General features: G+C 40.6%; 1 protein-coding gene across 1 annotated transcript in view; it reads right to left on the minus strand.

Moving 5' to 3' along the window:
* The window catches only part of syngap1b (synaptic Ras GTPase activating protein 1b), a 187026-nt gene that overhangs the window by 27773 nt on the left and 138271 nt on the right, over window positions 1-20982 (minus strand). Inside the window, exons 4-10 of the mRNA XM_082552018.1 lie at window positions 18502-18986; window positions 14372-14493; window positions 6823-6976; window positions 6383-6481; window positions 3506-3745; window positions 1612-1947; window positions 1389-1533 (exon numbers count right to left, since the gene is read on the minus strand). Coding sequence (XP_082408144.1) covers window positions 1389-1533; window positions 1612-1947; window positions 3506-3745; window positions 6383-6481; window positions 6823-6976; window positions 14372-14493; window positions 18502-18986 — 1581 coding nt within the window. The remainder of the gene's footprint in view (window positions 1-1388; window positions 1534-1611; window positions 1948-3505; window positions 3746-6382; window positions 6482-6822; window positions 6977-14371; window positions 14494-18501; window positions 18987-20982) is intronic.

Below are 20982 nucleotides of genomic sequence, written 5' to 3' on the forward strand. Positions count from 1 at the left end.
TAGTTACTGTTACTCTCCCCTGTATTGTCATTATGTTTCCTTCTAGTCAGCTGTGTTCTCATGTGTCTCCACTTCCCCTGATCACCTCATGTGTGTATTTAAGTCCTCAGTCTTCCTTTGTTCGTCGCCGCGTCGTCTGTTCTACTTCCCCCATGGTACACCAGGTTTCAGGACTCTGTGCTGGCCATGTCCATGTTGCTTACGTGAATATGTTTCATAGTTCTTTGTTGTTCCAGCACAGAGTCCTGTTCATAGTTGTCTCCGTCATGTGCATCATTGTCACCCTGTCTTAGCCTTCCCTGCTGTCTGAGTTAAGTGTCAGTTCTTAGTTTTCCCAGTTCAGTTTCTAGTTTAGTTTTGCCTCAGTGTTTTCTGTTGTTTGCCACGTTAATCAGCCCAAATAAAGGCTCGCTTTTCGTTTCAAGTTCGGTACTGTCTCCTCGTCTGTGTCTGCACCTGGAACCTCACACTCCCACATACGGTCCGCCCACCGCAGACCGTGACACTGTTTATGTTATCCTATATATCATTGTTTACTTGGAGTTAGCTTACCTTTATTTAACTTTTATTTTATGCTGTTTTTTTACCCACCTTTTTAAATTTGATAAAGTTTAAGTTTAATTAGGGCTTAAAGTTATGAAATATTAGATGGACTGTGTTATTTATTGTATTAATTGCCCATTTAAGGTGTCTGTAGCATTATTGAATGAAATGATAGTATTTTATTTGTATGTTACTTATTATTATTTCAAAGTACATCCTGATAATGAAGCCAGCTGGTGTACACTGATCACTTTATTCCACCCTCTTATCTAAATATGATCACTTTTAGCCTGTTAAAAACCAAATGGCCACTGCCATGAAGCTCAAGTTGTCCATAAGACACTGAAGTCTTCATGTTCATCCTACAATCCAGAATAATGATGGCTGAATACAATTATGTTAAATAAGTTCTCGATTTCATATGAACTCAAGCAAACATTCATTAATGAAACCAGGCTAACGATAACAACATATCGAGCTCGTTGCTTCCTCTCAGGAAGTCGTATTTCTCGCCTTTTGAGGAGAGCTGCTTCTTGATCTCACCGCCAACAGACTTGTGCTGAGCTCGGATAATCACATAATATGCACAGTGCAAAAAAGACACAAGTTTGAGTACCACGAAAAAGTTGAAAATAATAAAATTCCCCACACCCAACCAAACTATCTTCTGCATGCAAAAACACTAAGGCATGCTGAGAGAAAGTTGGGTCTCTTAAGTAGGATTTTTCCCCCCCTTTAATTAAAAGTTTGGCTATTTCCCAACTTTCAAAAGTTGATCTGCTGAATTTTAAATTGGTTTGAACACAGGAGCGACTAAGTCAAACACTGCAAACGCTCCGACTCACCTATAGCATCCTTGAGGTACTTATGTCCAATCAGTTTGAGGTACTCTTCTATGGCTTTGGTGGCCAGAGTGTTCTCTCTGAAGATAAGGTGTTCTCGGTCGATGAATCTGTCTACCTCACACATTGCCATGTCCGATAGAAAATCCTGGAGAAAAGGGGAACCGAGTTACTATTTTCCTCCTAAAATAGTGTTTGTCAAGTAGAGGACTCAGTGATCTCATACCTTAGCTTTCCCTGTGCTCTGAAGTATATGCACCAGAGCACAGGCCACTTCCTCTTTGCTCTTGACACTCAGCACAGGCTCCAGCACAGCACACAGGGTGCGGTAGTTATTAGTGACATACTCTGCAAACTCCTTATACAGCTCCATGGGCAGGATGTTCATGGTCTGAAAGCGGGATTTGAGGCGTAGAGATGCATTGATGATCTTCCCTCCTCCGACACCAGCTCCCTTGGTGAGAACGCTGGGCTGGATGACCGGGTACCACTGCTCCACAAACTGACGTCCAGTGATGCTTGAGATGGGGATGCTTACGAGTCCTAAGTATGTGCTCTTTTCCTTAGACGTGAAAAGCAAAAACAAACATTAGCTGTGGTAAAGAAACATTGTTTCTTTCAGTTCTGCATAGAAATATTTTAGAAAACTAATCTGAAAGTCGGAAATGTCAAAAAAAAGTTCATTTTAAGCTTCAGCAATGAATTAATTATGAGCAGCAGGACTAACGCTGGATCCCCGGAGTGCTGTTTGAAGCTAGAGCTTTACTGTGGCAGCGTTACTCTTGTACTGAGCTGAAAATGAGAATGACTGGTTTTGTGACTCAGTATTAAGTCACTTACTTCTTAAGTGCTAATGTTACACCTCACAGTATTACTCATGCATTTGCTTTATCTTTTAAATTGAAGTGTTTTCACTTTTAGTAAGAATCTACCCTGTCACCACAGGTGATTACCTCTTTACCTGTGGTATACCCCAAGGTTCAGTTTTAGGTCCTGCTATATTTTCTATCATATGCTTCTACCAGCTCTTAGTACTGTGCAGCAGATACACAGATATACCTTGCTGGAGACCTCTTGACCCTAAAAGCATAGTTGCTTTTTCAGTTTCACCTCTGTAGCACTGACTGCTCCATAAATAACATGACATCTCAGTCCTACAAACCTTCCATTGTAAAGCCCACTAACAGACATTTGGAAATACCATTTGATTCAGCTTTGACGCAAACATCGAGAGCAGCTGTTCAGATCTGTCTGCATCTCAAAAATAAAACCAATGCTCTCACACAATTCATGCATTTATTTTCTCATGGCTGGACTACTTCATCTCCCTCTTTTGGGGCATACATGAAAAGTCACTCTGCCCTGAAACTAGCTCAGAAAGTTCCCTACTGGTTACACGGTCCTGGCTTCTCTCCACTGGCTTCTTGTGCATTTTGCAACTGATTTTAAGAATTTACTGATCACAATTAAAGCACATCTGCGGCCGCAAGCTATGCAGCAAAACAGTTGGCCCAATTTGAACTAGTTCATAGCCTTAGATCCTCAGGTAGGTCCTTCAAGCTGTTCCAAAGTCGAGGCTGAAATCTAAAGGCGACTGTCGGGATTCTTTGACTTTAGAACAACCTGGCTGAGTAAGTACGGCTCAGACAATCAGGGAAATCCTTTAAATTGTGTCCTACAACACTGGCTTGCAGATTTCACTTTATGCGATCTATTTTATTTATATTTTTAGTATTATTTATCCTTTGTTTTGTTTGTTTGTTGTTGTTTTTTTTGCCTCACTTGTCTTATTTGGTATCTTTTCAGGACTTTTATTCTTTTATTAGTATCTATATTGACATTTTGCATTTGCATTTCTGTTTCCTGTTTTGTCTTGTTGCTGTTATAACTATTGCATTTAGTTTATCCTGATTTTGCTTTGCTTTGTTATTAATGATGTTATATAAATAAAGCTAGTATAATTAATGTTGTTGATGTAGATGTGATAATAAGAAAATAAAAAAATAAGTCGATAAAATTCAACTTTAGGATATTTCAATTGTATTCGTTTCAACAACTTTAAGTTAATATAAATGACTCATTTTCAGACCTTTATGCTACCCTACAGTTCTCTGTGTCACCTTGCGTCTCTTCTTGTCTGTCTCCTTGTATAGATGAAGGCGTAGGTTGCGGACAGCTGGCAGGTTGTTGAATTCAAAGTGCTCGCCCCAGAAAACGGTGTCGGTGCGGGGCTTGCTGGTGGTGCGTGCATACAGCATGTCGTCCAAACATAGTTCGCAGTAGTATCGTTTCTTTGCTGGAAGCTCGCGGGCCTCTATGATCCACAGTTTGAGCACATTGTCCACCCTCCGGCTGTTGTCCTGTGTGGAGAGAAAGTCAGGTCAAGCAAGGCCAAGCATGTCTGATAAAACATTTAAAAGCTTTACAAAGACAAGATGATACAATGCAGGAGGAAACATGACAAACGGCAAAGAAAAAAAGACGTGGAAGCAGAGAGAGTGTGTGCAAATAAAAGGCGACAGCAGGTCAGCCTGCAGGAGAAAAGAGTAAATGACAGGAAATAAATGTCTGGTGACATGGCGGTTTGGCTACTATGATAGTGGGTTGTACTTGATAAATTGCTCTCAACTCTCATCTTGGATACAGAGACAGAAAACAGCATGAGAAACACACAAGAGAAAGAGAACAGAAAATAATGAAGAATGATTCTTTTTATGGATAAAACAAAGTAATCCCCTTAGACATAGAAAAAACACAAATGACACAATACACATGTGCTGCAAACACAATGGACTAAAAATGCTCCTATGGACTGCTACATTCCCTAATCATGATCACAAAGCCCAGCTATATTTGACATCCCCCATGGGAGGAGAGAGTGCTCTGTTGATTACAGAATGATGTTTCAGTAACTGGGAGTCATTTCAATTGGGCTCAAATGCCACTGTTGATGGCCCCCCTGTTTGCTTCAGACTATTTAAGTCCTAATTTAGACGGCCAAATACGTGAGCATCATCAAGATCAACAGCTCTAACGTCTCCATTTGTATGCTCTTTGATAACCAGCGCCAAACACAAGGCATAATTAATTCCAGACCTCTGAGTTTGAATGTGCTGGGCATCTGGTGGCTCAGTTTGCTAGTGCACATACAGTGCAGCAGAGCCAGCATGCGCTCAAGTCCTCCACCTTGATATTATGTTACACATTCCCTTTTGCCAGTATATTTCAATTGTATTACCAAAAGACTAGTGGAATGTTAAATTAAGGTGTAATAAATACTTTTTTCCTGAAAACCGAGCAATCACGGGCAAAAAAAGGAATTAAAAGACTCTAGAAAATTACAAAGAATAATGATAATCCTTCTCTCTGCAGTTAGTCTTATCGCTTATGGTGCATCTGGTCTGAGAAGAAGAGTGCGTGTTGTTTTGGGGGAGTAGGAGGAGAGATTTTGGAGAAAGCGCCTGTTTGGAGTCCTTGGAGCTCCGTGACTCATCCAGGACCCCTGCGGCCGCAGCATCTGGACGAGGCGTTCAACTCTGGTGATGTTTCATCTCAGTCTCGCTTAATAACCCTTTAGTCTCTGGTTGCCATCTAAGCTGCGTATCTCACATGTCTGCTCACTTTTAACAACACTGAGGGGAAAAATTTAGGGAGAGTTTTACTTTACGATGGAATTTGGATTAAAATTAGGATATTAATTATATATGGAGCGAGCATGAAGGGCGATAAGTCTTTTTTAAGATGTGAAGACGCAAATAACATTATAGTACCTTAAAGCGACACTGGAAACGACTTTCCATATGAAAATACACCATCTTGTAGTGCTTAAAAAATACAAGTATATCATCTGCAAAAACTGGTGTCAGATACAAGCACATGGAAAACGAACCTCATGTTAAAACAACATCATGCATTTAATTAAATTGCTTGATTTAACCTCATAAATGTGTCTGTTGTCCTGTCTTCCTCCTTTACAGACGGCTGCTCCTCCCTGAGCCTAGTTCTGCTGGACGTTTCTTCCTTTTAAAGGGACGTTTTTCATTCCCACTGTTGCCAAGTGCTTGCTCATAGGGGGTCATTTGATTGTTGGGGGGTTTTACCTTACAATATAGAGTGCCTTGTTGTTGTGATTTGACGCTATATAAATAAAAGTTAAATTGAATTTTTCAGGTTCACAAAATAAATGATTATTAGCATAATCAGTCCTGTAGTGGTTAATGCATGTTTTGAGATCAGGAGGAGATAGATAAAGTGCAGCATCCACAGTAAAATATGAGGCCCCATCCATTGTAGCAACTAAGCATGACCAGTGCCCCGAAAATTGACTTTTACTAGCAAGTCTGCCTGCACTGCTTATATTTTCCAAAGGAAAATAAAGGCAGACAACGTTCTCCATAGATGCAATAATGATATAGTCTTAATCAAATATTAATTTGGGAAAGTTGCCTGTCTTACTTATGATAATTTTATGATTAGACAATCCGATTTCAGGTCCAACAAGTGGGGTTTGCTCTGACAACAAGTCTGGACCACTTGAGAAAAACTACCCATAGATTTTTACTGCCACAAATTGTCTTGTGGTTCTTGCATGAGGCCCATTGTCTGTAGAGAGCAACAATAAAAGACCTAGACTCACGAGTGTTAAATCTTTTACTTCCCTATCAAAGTATCACAGACATGCTGTGCAGGTAAACATCAACCCGCTGTGTTCAATTTACTTATCACATTACCTGATTTGTGGTTTTTCAAAACAGCATTTTGGGTCCTCCCACCATCGACATTACCTTGTGCAGCTTTAATATTTTGCTTGTAGAAGCCACTAAATTGTTCAACACAGACACACACAGACACGAGGATGGAGTTCACACAGAGAAATGAAGCGGTGCGCTCTTATTGAAAACACACAACAACGGGAGACGGGGAGGAGAGAGAGAGACACACAGACAGAGGGATCATCCTTTTTTCTTCCTCTACCGCATCCCTTTCTCTCCCCTCACCTTGTTGGGCTTGACAGCTCTCTGCAGGTTCTCGATCCATTTGTCTCTCTCTGCAGCTGAGCGACACGCAAAGCACTTGGTTCCCGATGCCGTAGTCACCTGAGGTTAGCCAATGGTAAATTCAACAACCACAGCCATTAGTCACTATGGAGACTGCAACTAAAGCGCCAAAATAATGACTTGTATTCACTCTCAACCTCTGTCATGTTCCACTAATGAACAGGTGATGGAAAAGCTGAGAGGACTTAGGCTCATTTAAATGTCCTTATTTTCATTTTCACATTTAAAAAGAAAAGAAAAAAAGCAATCCTATTTGCATTGCACATCACTTTCACTTGTCAGGGTGGAAACAACAGTTTTAGTGTCATTTACTGCTCTGTACACTCTGTGGTTGTGTGCGAGTGTGCCGTGGGCTCTCCGCTGAGCAGCTCAGTTCTCACCTCAAAGCAGTACTCCTGTCCCAGGATGCTCGAGTGCACAGGTTTGATGATAGCGTCCTCGTCCAGAGTGAGGTCCAGGGCCTCAGCGGCACTGCTGGGAGAAAGCAGGGACTCATGGGAGTGGGACTCTTTGAAGCTCTGCATCAAACGGGTCCTGGGAGAGCGAGAGTCGTGAGAGTGAGGAGAGTGAGGAGGCTCTTTTATTAAAGGTCGCTTAGACTTCAGTATTCAAGAAACTACAGGTGATTTCTTCTTGTATGCTAATTCTCCAAATGTGTTGCTTCACATTTTCATCTTTATCTTGCATACTGAAAAACAGCCAAACGAGTGCTGCACAACATACTGATAATTTTGGTAATAAGCAGCTTATCAACACATTCATCCATTCTCTTAATCATTTATCAGGGTCACAGGGGGACTGGGGCTTATCCCAGCTGTGATTGGACGAGAGATGGCGCACACCATGTACAGGTCATCAGCCTGTTGCAGGGCTATGACACAGAGACAGACAATCATTCACGCTCATCTGTGGCCAATTTAGAATCACAAATTAACCTAACACGTCCTTGGTATGTGGAAGGAAATCAGGGTACCCCAAAAGAAGCCATGCAAACATGAAAACTCCACACAGAAAGGTCTCCTTTTCTGTGGTCCTGGCTAGCTGGGGTCCTCCTGTGTGGAGTTTGCATTGTCTCCCTGTACCTGGGTGGGTTCTCTCTAAACCTCCTCCCATATATATGTTTGCCAGGTTACTGATAGGCTGGTTAGATAACTGAGTACCCAAAGCATTTTTGTACAACTTGCCTCATTCTCCCATTCATACATTACTTATTCTATGTAAGTGCTTCCTGTCTAACATTCATATTCTGATGGATGCATCAGAGACTGGAGCAGACAGGGATTAGTAGGGGACCTGCTCTACCTTCTGAGCGAGCCCATTTGTGTGCTAGCCCTGTGACAGGTATGTACCCCACCTCTGCCCCACTAATAGCTGGGACAGGCACCAGCCCCACCCAACTGCTTATCAGCAGATCATTTACAAATATATATCAAATATATATCATCATGCTATGGTTTACATATACAAGTGGCCACTTTAACATTTTCTTACACAGCATAATTATAAGAATAGGATATTTTTTGATACGCCTCTCAACACTGATCTACTGTGGCACCTACACATAACAGCTAACCTAGCAAAAAAACAACAATTTTAAATTATTTATTTAGGCACTTTGTTACTATCAGCCTGTCTCAAAAGGACATAATCGGTTCCCAAGAGTTGGCAGTTTGTCTTGTAATCGGAAGGTTGCCGGTTCGAGCCCCAGCTCGGACAGTCTCTGTCATCGTGTCCTTGGGCAAGACACTTCACCTGTTGCCTAATGGTGGTGGTCAGAGGGCCCGGTGGCACCAGTGTCCGACAGCCTCGCCTCTGTCAGTGCGCCCCAGGGCAGCTGTGGCTACAATGTAGCTGCCATCACCAGTGTGTGAATGACTGAATGTAGTGTAAAGCCATACAAATACAGGCCATTTACCATTTCTTTAGTTGAGCCTCTAAAAGATGCCAACACAGTTTGACAGGAATAAAACTGTATTTTTGCACCAAAAAGGTAATAATTTAAAAGCTTGCGTATTTCAGCAAGATATAAGGGGTGACTCAAGACTTTTGCAACTACACACGACCAAGTTTAAATGTCTATATCTGATTTAAGAAGCTGTGGTAAAATGCAGCACACACAGTATTAACACGGTTTTCTTTACAGCTGCATTTATGGCATTTATCCGAAACATTTTAAATAACCAATTAAACAATTCTTAATAAATCATTAATCCTGACACACCTGTGCTCACAGCCCACACTAACAAGCAAAGGAGGTCTGTGCTAAAGCCCATTCATCATCACCTACTCCCACCCACACACACATGTAGAGAAGCAGGTAAAATCATAGACCAACTCAGGAAACAGCCACACAGCCACTGAAACAAACACACGATGGCACAGTGAGTCTAACCAGATAGCCAGGACAGATGGTCAGGTGTGATGAAGCCCTTCAGAGAAGAAAGGGGGACGGTAGATTAGGAAAAAGGAAAGATAGAAAAGAAGCTGTATATCCTGCGCTCTGTGTCCGGTTCTTGGCTTCTCCCCTGTTTGGGCTCAAACTGTTTTTGTCTATGTTCAATCATAACGTTCCACAACAGAGCAGTGATTGCATGTACGGGACTGAGGGGGAGAGAAACATAGAGAGTGAGGGAGAGATAAAAATAGACCCAAAGGAATGAGTCAGATTGAGGGTACCATAGAAGAGACGAGAGAAAGAGTGGGGGAGGTCAGGAGAGGATGTGAGAGAAGGAAAGACTGAGAGAGAAAGGGCTGAGGCCTCAGGGATTGAGGGAGAAGACCTCTCAGTGGAAATCATGTTGATTATGTAAACAGTGGATCCTTTGGAGAGGAAGAAAGTGAGAGTATGGATTAGAGGAATGAAAGAGAAAGGGAAAGGAGGAAGCGCAAGGGTCGGGATGGATGAAGGGATTGAGATGAGAGGAGGAGTGATGGAGGTAAAAAGGAGGTCTATGCAAGGTCTCAGTGGACAGACATAAAAGACGAAACACACACACACACACATGCATGCAGACACCTTGCAAATAGTCAGTGCATCACAACTGATGAACTACACACCTGGAAAAAAAAAACTCAGGGATTAAAGACTAGGAACAAGGATACTGACATTGGGAAGGTGAGCTGAGCTTTGCTGTAGTGATCTAAAAGAGAACAAACCTGACAACAACCACTTTGCAAAGAAAAGCAACTGAACTGAAGCCACTTTTCAATTTCAAATACTAATTAAGCTCAAGACCCATTTCACTGAATTTGCTGCTTTTGTCTTTTATTAAACTGAAACAAAATGATTGTTGATCAATAAGGTTAGACAAACACTGGCAAAATACAAACTGAAGGTTAATAGTCAAACTGGGTTGTTTGACTCATAATTACTTATTAGCAATAAAACTTAAGCCTAAGCAACGGCTCTCTTCTTTCTTCCAGGTAAGCCTCCCATTTCTATGAAACAACATTTAATATGTATTTATTGGTTTATTTTTCTAATTCTTAAGAGCAGGAAGGCAAGTATTCTAAAGAGAAGTGCTTCTTTACAGACATTATATAGACATACACTAGATGCTTCATTGATTACTGCTATTTAAAGATGCATCAGCATATTGCAACTGCCATATTTTTACTGGGTCTTCTAATGTGTGTAACTCTATGCACTTGCCAATTAAATATAGTCATAACTCAGTGAAGTTTGCACAGATATTCTGTGGATTTTTGGCTTGTTACATATGCTACAACTGCATTTATTCTTGTTTAAGTTTAAAAATGCAAATTTTCATAACACAACACTTATCTTGTGTTGACTGTAATCACAACAGTCCAGTAATATTATGTTAAAAAATGTTCTACTACTCTGCAGCTGCTTTTTGTGATGTTCTACTATAAAAAAAAATAGTGTAAACAGTAAAAACTGAAAGGACTGCTCTCATAATTTTTGTAAATGTTGCTGTCCAGTCCTGCCAAGTTTTGATTTGAACTTAAAGCTACAGATGAGCCATGTAACTGCTTCTCCTCAGTGCTGATGTCCATGCTTAAACACAAAAATAGGTGAGTCTGGACAAGGGTTTACAACACTTAATGCTACTGCAACTACAAAATCAGCTACAAACTTACCAGTTATTGCACAGTTTGCTTCTCACTCCTGATATATATGTAATAAATAAGTACTTAAGTAAATGCAGTAATAGGTAAAAACTGTAAAACAACCTTTCAACAGAAGTGTTTGTCCTTTTCTAGAAGCATTTCTTTCATTAAAACTTAAACTGAAAGAAAATCCATGTATTTTATGCAGGGCTGGATCAGAATCCACAGTCAGACCAGCACCCATCCCAGAGGAGCATCTACATGCATATATGTACAGACAATTCTGAAAACATTTAGGGTAGATGTTGGCACAAGTAATGTGGGGTCATGTCAGCGTCTATTGCATCTTAACAGAGAACTTAATGATGGTTCTACAGAAAAAGGCAGCATGTCTCCAAAGATATTAGATTAAATCATTGGGAGGTATAATGTTTGAGATAAAATGTCATGCTATTTAAGAACTGCGATATTCTAGTGTGAAACAAAGAGACATCCCTTGTGCTACATCATGAATATTACTAATAAAAAAGTTTACAGGGTGTGGCTTCGGTAGTGCAAAGACTTCTTTTCCGTTTCCTGTTTTTGATGTTGAATAGATTTGTGTTTATAATTCTTTGGCAGACAAAAAAGCTATCTCATTACATTATTTAGGCTAAAGATACGCTAATGATGAAGACTTCCACAGTTTGAAACCTCAAATATATTAAACAGCTTTAAGAAAAACAAACAAACAAACAAAAAAAAAACAACGTTATTTTTCTGCAAGACAGAGTACCTTCTGCGACTACACAGAGTAATCCTATGGGGTACTTATGCTGAAAAATCTGAATGGACTGAAAGATCTGTTAAGTTTGGCTTATTAGTGGGAAGAATACAAAAATTATGTGCAAATATGTGCATCGTTGCAGCTTTTAGAGCCTGTTTGGGAGCTCAGATGCATATTTATGCCTGCATGAAATCCAATCCATGCTGAAAAAAAAGGCAAGCCCTCCCTGGATAAACAAACGTAAAAAAAAAAAAGGAATACAAATGAACAAAGCTGCAGATGTTCACCAGCACCCCTGACAGAAAACACTCAGAGCAAACCAGGAGCTGTGAAAGACGATGGATCAGCCACGAGGGCCTTGGCAAACAACCACGACTTCACATCGCTCTTGACTTTTTTGTCCGTTCAGTCTTCTCAAGTCAGCCGAGGATAATAGACATCCACAAGCTTCCCAAATGAATAAATCATGTGGAAACACACCTTGGCAGACACCTGGCTCTGCAAAGGTGTTAGCACTCTCCTGAGTGTGCTTTTGCCCTCTGTTTGGATTATACAACTGACCTTCACATTTGAAGTTTAAGTTTGCCCTGGGTCTAACTGTCCAGTGGAAGAATACAGAAAAAGTGAATGGACCAAATGAATGCTGAATCAGTCAGTTCATAGATGGTCATTCGTTTTCTGTAAGTATTTTGATTTACTGTTCACTGGGGATGGATTTTAAATATTCAAAGAGTCTGTTATAATTAAAATCAAATGGTTTTTTAGATGCATTTTCTCTTGTTTTTATTGATGGCAGGTACTAGATAATGATACTAAATACTGCCAGAAGGTGGCATTAATGAAACGGGGAGTTTAAAAACATGTAAAACAGAGGAACACTTGACAAACTACCAGATGCTGGTTTTTAAAAACTTGCAGCACAGTAAGAGGAGATGATACTGTAAGCAAGAACTGGAGAAATGTGACAATGAAATTCACAGCTGCTAGAAAAGAGAGGAGGGTGAGTCCTGGGTGCAATCTTTGAGAACATTCGAATAGTTCCTGCTGAATACTGAACAGTATTTTTGCTCAACTCAGTTGCGCACATCAGGCTTTTCAGTTAAAAAAAATGCTGCTTGTCTCCATTTTATGTTTGCACTGAAATGTTTTTCGGATATTGTTTTGCTTTTGGACAAAACAAGCTAGAAGATGTCTGTCACAGTGGACTTTAGACATCTCCGAGAAGAACGCAGAGCTTAATCTACGAAATTATCAGCAGTTATCATTAATGAAAATACAGAAATAGGTTGCAGCCCTTAGCTAAATGCTTTGGATCCTTGCTGTTTATAGGCTGCTTGAAATTAGGCTCAAAACCTTGCACAGTTCCTCATTTATGTTTCTCATATTTGACAAACTAAAAAAATCTGAAGATTTTTGCACTCGAACATCGGTCATGCAACTCCTGTGTTACTGTGTCTGAAGAATTCCAGCACTGCTGCAACTATGTAGATGATACAGAGGAGGTATAATTAAGCAAATCTCCCACTGACTCATTATGGTCTGTACAGCCGCCATATGGCTGTCTGCTGGTTGCTATGGTGAAGCGGGGGATGTTTTTTCATCGGCTCAGCAGAGAAATAGTGAGTGCTGAGTGCAAGCGACAATGCAGTGAGAGAGTAAAATAAACTTAGGACTGTGATAGACATATAAAGGATTACAGAGACGGAGATTAGGCCATACACAGAGAAAGCTGATGCCAAGATACAGATAGAAAGCCAGAGACTGAGCTACTGATAGTGATAGATAAAAAGATTAATAGAGGAAGAGATGACAAGATGGAAAAGAATCAAAAGATGAGATAAAAGACGATAAAGATAGAAATCCATGGAAGCATGCTGATATAGATAGACCCTAATAAATAAATAAATAAATAAAATCTCCCCTTCTAGGCCATCTCTGTGGGTAGAGGTGGCATTGCTTTCACACCAGGCTCCTATTTCTAGAGCGCTCCTTGGAACCACAGAGACCCAATAACTTTTGAGCAACTGGATCTGCTCTGGTAAGCCAAAACACTGACCCTTTAAATTGAATTTATTTTAGGGGATTAAGCGGCAGAGAGTGAAGTATAGCACGGATGTGTGATGAGACTTTTGTGCTGTATGGTTTAAAAAAGGTTTTCAAAAAACCCTGTGTGAGTCGTTAGCAGCAAATGCTCTCTGTCCGCAGCTTCAGGATGTCACAACAGAACTATGAGCTGACAAACTGGGTATGGTGGCAACATTTAGGGTATACAACCTCATGATACAACGTCATGATACAACCTCATGAATGCTGAAAAGAAAACTGACAAGCAGACTTGGTTTTGATGCACTGCCTTCAGGCTAGGACACTGCAGACTTGTCCACTCAGTACTGCTGTTTTGACTGAAACTGAGGGATGTAGCACACTCATACAGTAGTGACTTGACAATAACAAGGTAGCCCTGCCCTAAAACTTACCATGCTTTTCCCATCTTTTTCAAAGATCACAGAACCAAAAGGGGCCATTTCCCTTTGATTTCTACACAACCAGACCTTTTTGCAACCACAGGAGACACCCACTGCTGGCTATTAGTAAGAATGTACTTCTGGAACAGCTTTTTTCATCAGTCACAACCATCCAGAGACTAAGATCTTGTCACCAGTCGACATGAAAGCTCAGTTTGACACACAAGTTGATATTTTCTCTCTGTGGCAGTTTGAGAGGCACGATGAGACAGATCTACAGATGCAGTGCTCAACATTTTCCAAAGAATAATATGCTATAATCTTGCATTTAAGATGATATATCTTGAGATTCTAGTAAACACACGTCCTTTCTAAGCCAAAATCTAATGTGCATTTTTGCCAGACTGACAGAGACTCTCAGTCAGTGTGCAACATGGTCACTAACTGTGCTATCACTGATTATGTAAAAGTAGATACAAAAACAAATAGTGATGTCATGATGGCATCCAAAAAGACAAACAGAATTCATGCATCTGTAAATGCAACAGCAAAATGCAGGACCAAACACAGCCTGTCAGTCCACAAACATCGCATGAAAACGCTCACACACGCTGACTCACTAACCTGTCTTGGTCAGCACTGCGGAAGCGGGGGAGGATCATGTGGCGGAAACTGCTAGTTCGGTCCAGTTTGGGCTGACTCTTGGCCCTCTTGATTGAGCCCTTCAACCTTCTACTGAGGAAACTCTGGAGCGTGGCGGAGGAGGAGAGCGACGACGAAGGCAGACAGATGGAGTGGGAGAGGGAGGAGGAAGTGTGTGGCGCGAAGTTACAGAGACAAAGAAGTGGTTGCCGTGAATCGGAAAAGATGAGAGATTGAGCGGTGATGAGAGGTCGATGTGGTTGGATAGGACAGGAAAGTATGGTATGAATGCGGATGATTTCCGTCATGTCAGCATGGTTTATAACAGATGTATTTGTGTGACGGCAAAATCAAATCGAGAGACAAACACAAATGAAAGACACGATGCATGATGGGGAGAGCACAAGGTACATTTATTATCAACGAGGAATCAACTTGCTACAGAAAATTGCAATGTTGTAACAGATCCTGTGGTGGGCAGTGGTGAACCATTCAGTCCATAAGAACAGCAGAGTCTCACAGTTTGTCCTAAATGAGCTTCCTGGCACGATACAATCAAATATCAGAGAACTGGAACGAGGAATTGTTCATTGATAAGTGTTCGGTACATATTTTACATTTCATTTACAATTATTTTTTGTCTTTCTGGCTGGAAGTGGTTCCATTTTTTGTATATCAGCATAACACTTAAAAACCACCACCCACCAGATTTTGTATCAACAAACTGCATACTGAACCCAGGATCAGAATCTCGTCTACAAGGAGTGTGAGTGTGCAGTTTCCTGTCAATGTGATGGTCATAGAACTAAAAAAAGATGGGACTTTACTTAAGCTTAAAGAAAATGAAAATGAAGACATCATAGAACTAACAGCAAAATCATTTTACAATTAATAATCTGTTTCAAACCTTTTGAAAATAAAATATATGTTTTCTCTGTTTTTAAACCATATATTGTAAATAAACTGTTTTTGGCCGAGACTGTTAGTAATGCAAACAAGCTAGTGAATGAAGTCCCCTTGGACGATTATATCACTTTTTAAAACATTTGTAGACTTCCTGATTTCACACCCTGTGTTTGCAGACCTCAGATGTTAACGTTACACTCATTCCTGTAATAGTAAATTTAAATGTCCCCAAATATGCATGAAATATCATTACATGCTTTTTCTTCCAATGTCCCCTGAAGACGCTTTGCCCATTCAGCTTTTAGGTGCATCCTGAAGTGCTATCATTTCTATACCTACAGCATAACGACATTACTCAGCGGGAGAATGACTGGAGGGAAATGACACCTTGTCATGTGGCATGAGTCATATGGCTTTGAAGCCTGTCTTGAGGATGTGACTAAAGACTTGGCTCCATCTGCTGGTTCCAACCTAATAGTCTGCATGACTAAATCTGATTTGATTAGCCGCTCCGTCTGACACGTTAAGTCTCAAAAAGTAGAAAGTCTTTAATTCAAAGAGTGAGAGAAAATCCCGAAAGCACAATAAAGCACAATAAAGAGAGCTAAGAGGAGGCCTGCGCTTTAGCTTCTGTGGCTGTGTTTGCTGTTCTGCACTTTGTTACTGGCTCAGCTTTGGGTTCATTCCAGGTTACTGGTGTCGTTTAGTGTTCCAGCTCATTTGATGCTGCGCATGTTTAATAGGTGTGTGTAATTAGTTATTAATTTTTTAAAACACTAATTGTCAAACATGAAATGGAATTCTGTCTGAGTTGAACAATATGCTCAAAATGGCGACTGATGTCTTAGCAGGAGATTTATTCTGATGCTTACTTTAGCGTTAATGCTATTTTACACTTGTTACAGCTTGGGGATGATTGATGCTAAATTATATTAAATTACCCAATTTATCGGTTTTGTTAGTTTCCTGTGCAACAATAAATGTAATAAGTCCACATTTTCTGCATCTCTAGAACAGATGTGGCAAGTTCAAAGTCAGCATGACCCACGGAGTCATGGAACACAGCAGCATTTAGAGAGAACAAGACAGACTGAACTAAACTGGAATTATCTGTTAAGCAGGCACTTGTCCCCAGGCTAAGTATGTTTTGCCTTAGGTAAGACGTTGCCGTGGGAAAGCATTCTTATACTGCCATTCTGTCACATGCTGCTGGCTTCACAGAGATGCACACAAGGTCTCCCATGGCATCTGTGCCTTGACATGATGGTCAGGGTAATTGTAGATGCTGAGAGGTAATGATCCTCTTCTAAAGAGGAACAAAGTTTGGAGGGGAAGCCGGAAAGCTGGAGTGGTGGTGGAACAACAGAAGAGGGTTGTGGCTTGTGTCCCATTTGCAACTCGATTTACTTGCTTTTTACTTTCACTTTCAGATGCTGGTTATTAGTGTTTAGGAAAAAAATGTGGCTTGAGTTAAATATGCTTAACCAGTGTGTTTAAATGTGACAGTAAAAAGGTTCAGGATTTGATGGTTCAGGAGAGACTGTCACGTGCTTGGCTGCACTTCTGATGAGCAGAATTTGTACTGATAAGAATTTGTGCCTATTTTTAAAGGATACAGTAACAGTTCTGCTAGATTTAACTGCAATAATGATTTTTTTCCTTCCAGGTTTCAAGTGACTTGCATTAAACAAAGTGTGAGTTAAAAATCAGAATGACCTTTTTTGTCACTGCTGAAAAGTTTTGTTTGAATCTTGTGTTTCCAATATGGCATTTATCCTGTCCCTCAGGACTGCTTATCACATCACACAGGATGAAATATTGATACAACAAACACTCATCTCAGCCACTATGAAAAAAATGATGAAATAGAAAAAAACTCTGATCAAGCCCAACTGAGCCTTTACATTTCCTGTAATGGACTATCTTGCTTCTGCAATTTCCAAGTCAGTGGCGGCTATTTTTCATACTGCAGCAGTGAATGGGCAGCAAATAGTTTCCTGTGATGGGAGGAAAACACATCCTGCCGTTCCCAGCTACAGTAACGGTGTGCAAACACCAGCAGAAATAATGGAAAAGGAGATGGGCAACATAGACTGCTGGCACAAACTTAATAAGACACCAGTCAATCCTCTAAGCCCCTTCGCGTTAACATTTGATACCTTGTGATTGAGTTTCTGTTGCCATTAATGAAACAAAAACTGATTATTTGTGCCCGCAGACACAAAATGTTTCGTGTGTCAGCTGCCCGCTTCTTCTCTGACAGACATCGTGTCTGGTTTAAAAAGAGTCACGATGATCCCAGAAATAATAGTGACACAACCTTTTTATGCTGCTCATCTTCATTTGACTTTAATGAATCATAGCAGGCATCTGGTGCATTTTAGCCTATTTACTACGAGTCACATTTACTTTATATCACATTTGCAATGTTTCAGCTCTTTGAAAAACCAGAGCATTTTCTTCTTATTAGTGGATATAGTCTCAGACCCTTGGTACAGATGACATTTAGACTGAGTAGTGTATTTTATTGCAATCTAGCTTTTTAAAAGTATTTAAAAAGCATTCTCTTCTCCTTGATCTCCTTGGCCTTTGCCTGCTGCAGTTTCTGGATTTATTCATTTAAGGTTTACTAATTAATAACAGTTTTAGTTTTGTGAACTGCCTTTGTAGGTCGAATGCAATCTGGAATTTAAATGCATTCCTCTCAGTTTTTCTAAAGATAAACAAAGAACTTAAAAGCCCACATAAAATAACAGAAGCCATTATAAAAGCACAAACAGATTAAACATAAATGTAATGCTAAAAATGAAATAACTCATTTAGAATGATTATTAGAAACATGATTCATTTTCTTATTTTTTTGTATTGCCTTCTTTTTTTGTATATTTTCATCCATTTATCATCCAGCATTTTTTTTTTTGCAATAAGAATGGAGAATAATGCCCATCTGGAATGATGTGAATATAAATATAACATTAGACAAAATATATACCTTCAATTTCAAAATACTTAGTTAAAAGCTTTTAAACAAACTGGTGTTAAGCTTTTAAATGTGCGCCTGCTAACAATAACAGCAGCCTAATTGTGTGAACGTGTTTCTTTCATGCACATTCCTAGCTGTCGGGCCAAAAGCCGCCTGTATGAGTGTCGGTGTAGCATGCAAAAATAGCCAGTGTCTCTGCTTCAGCCATGTTTGTGTCACATACCTCAACAGGGGGCAGTGGTGCAATATATGCTCCTCCCGCCACTGGACTCGAACCGGCAGCCCTCCAGTCTCCGCCCCAGTACAAGAAGGGGGGGGAGGAGGAGGAGGCGGCAGGCGAGTGAGGCAGGGTGAAGGACAGGGAGGGGGAGAGGGGCAGCGAGCGGGGCAAGGGGGGCGTGCCGGAACCTTTCTTGAAGCCCTTTTGCTGCTGCGGCTGCTGCTGGCAAAAGGCGAGGGAGGGGGAGACGGCCAGGGAGAGAGGGTAAGGGTGAGGCGGGGTGCCGCTGGCCCGACGGCCACAGGTGTGCGGTGGACCCAGGGCGGGAGGAGGGAGGAGGGACAGCGAGAGGGATGGAGGCAGCGAGCGAGGCCGGGAACAGTGGGGGTTACTCACGGATTGTCGGAAGGGTTGAAGGGGGGCAGTGGGAGGGACCTCCATGCTGGGCTGCTTCCCGGTGGCTATGCTCTTCCGCCGGGCGCGATGATCTGCGAAAAGGAGAGGAGGTCATTGGGTAAGACACTATTATACATCCGTGGAAGGAAAACATCAATGGTAATATGAGGCCAGGACACAAAAATTGCAGTGCAGGACACAGGTAGAGCCAGAGGATGTGGACAAAGTAATGTGGAAATAAACAGCTGCGGGACAGCCGATATTGACATTCTGCCTGAAGGAACCAAAGAAGCCAACCAAAGAGCTCGATAGAGGTCAAAGGTGAGCGAGACAGAAATAAAACCATGCAAGGTCACACCCATTCACCAGCATCACTGCAGATTCTGCCGCTACACAGAAACTCTTATGCACTTTCATCTGTTGAGAGTGTGGGGGCTGACAAAGTGGAGAGATAGATTTTCTGTCTGGTTGTCAGCTGAGGCAAATGTTAACAGTCTGAATGTTGAGGGGAGGAACCGGGAGATGCATGGGTAGAGAGGCGCGAGCATTAAACAAACAAAACACTTATCGACTTCCGTCTCTGAGTCAGTACATAATGCAGCAAATTGTCCAGTAAAGAAATAAAGTTCTGTCCTACACTTGATGGATGATGGAGAGAGTGTGGATGCACACAGAGAGGAGCAAAAACAAAACACAGGAGGCCAACTAACGGATCAAAAAAACAACAACAGAAAAAAATTTAAAAAATTTACTCAAAAATTCACTGACTGTGAATTTAAGGACAAAGGAGGGGGGAACAACTAAGCTGTAGTGCCTCTTCACCTCACTGTACAATACCTTGTGCAATACTTTTTGTAAATAGTCAACAGTGCAATAGACTCAATACTTGAAATGTGCAATTCACTTGTATTTTTATTTTTTATTCCTATTTATTCTATTTATCCCCTTTGTATATTTTATTTATATTTGTCTCTGTATTTATATATGTGTGTGTGTGTGTGTGTGTGTGTGTATATATAACAATTCTGTAACTGTAACTTCGGTCGTTGCTGTGCTTTTTGGAAGTCGAATTTCCCAGAGGAACCCACCCGAGGGATTAATAAAGTTCTATCTTATCTTTAAAGTATTGCCTACTTTGATCTTTGTGTCTTTCACTTTTGTCCTCCAACCAAATGCCAATTCTATCTCTGTGTCTCTGCACCAAATGTCTGCACTCTCAATGGGACTTCACAGGATATAATTACATATACACAGTTTTAATTAATTGCTTTTACCTACAAATCAATAAATTGTACATTCATAAGATACATGGAGGATTTTGTTAATTACGTACAAACCCTTTCTTCCAGTGGAAAAAGAAATGATTAAAACCTCATTTTTATTAAGCTCCGTGTGGCTTTCCAAAACTGAGATAATAGTTTACATTTTCAAACAGCTGTTTGTTGGTTTATATGTCAATAGGGCTGCCACAAACGATTATTATGATAGTCGACTAGTCACAGATTATTTTTGCAATTAGTCAACAAATCAGATCATGGACATAAAACGTGCAGCTTATTGCACCAGCAGCATCTGCTCTTATATAACTATCATTAGCTTACAGCTTGAAGTGTTTAAGGTATGTGCTAACTGAACTTTGCAGATTATCTCGGTGGAGTTTAATAAACTTCGCCATCTGCTCCTCGCTCGCTAATACATAGCATGACACTGGAGAAAATTCTCGACCACCTCACACTTGTGTTTAATGAGTTTACTGTTTAACGTTTATTCAGCCGTGTGAAAACTATAACTTTAATCTTAGCCAAACTGATTTACTCAAGAACAAATAAAACACTGAAAAAAGCCAAACAATAATATTTTTAAGTTATCTAAGTGACTTGTATATCATGTTTAACCTGAGTAGCAAAAGACCGCGGGGGGTTTGAAAACGATGTGCTGGGAGTTCGCTGTTCTCGCTGACCTCCCGGTGAGCTATTGAGCTAGTGGCTAACAGATGTTTCCGAAAACGTCGGCGCACTTTTGCAAATATGTGATGTCTTGATAAATCGAGCAGATATTGCCTCGCCTGAAATTATCTTAAAAGTTTAT

Source organism: Aulonocara stuartgranti (assembly GCF_965226115.1).
Source record: "Aulonocara stuartgranti genome assembly, chromosome: 11".
Taxonomy (NCBI): Eukaryota; Metazoa; Chordata; class Actinopteri; order Cichliformes; family Cichlidae; genus Aulonocara; species Aulonocara stuartgranti.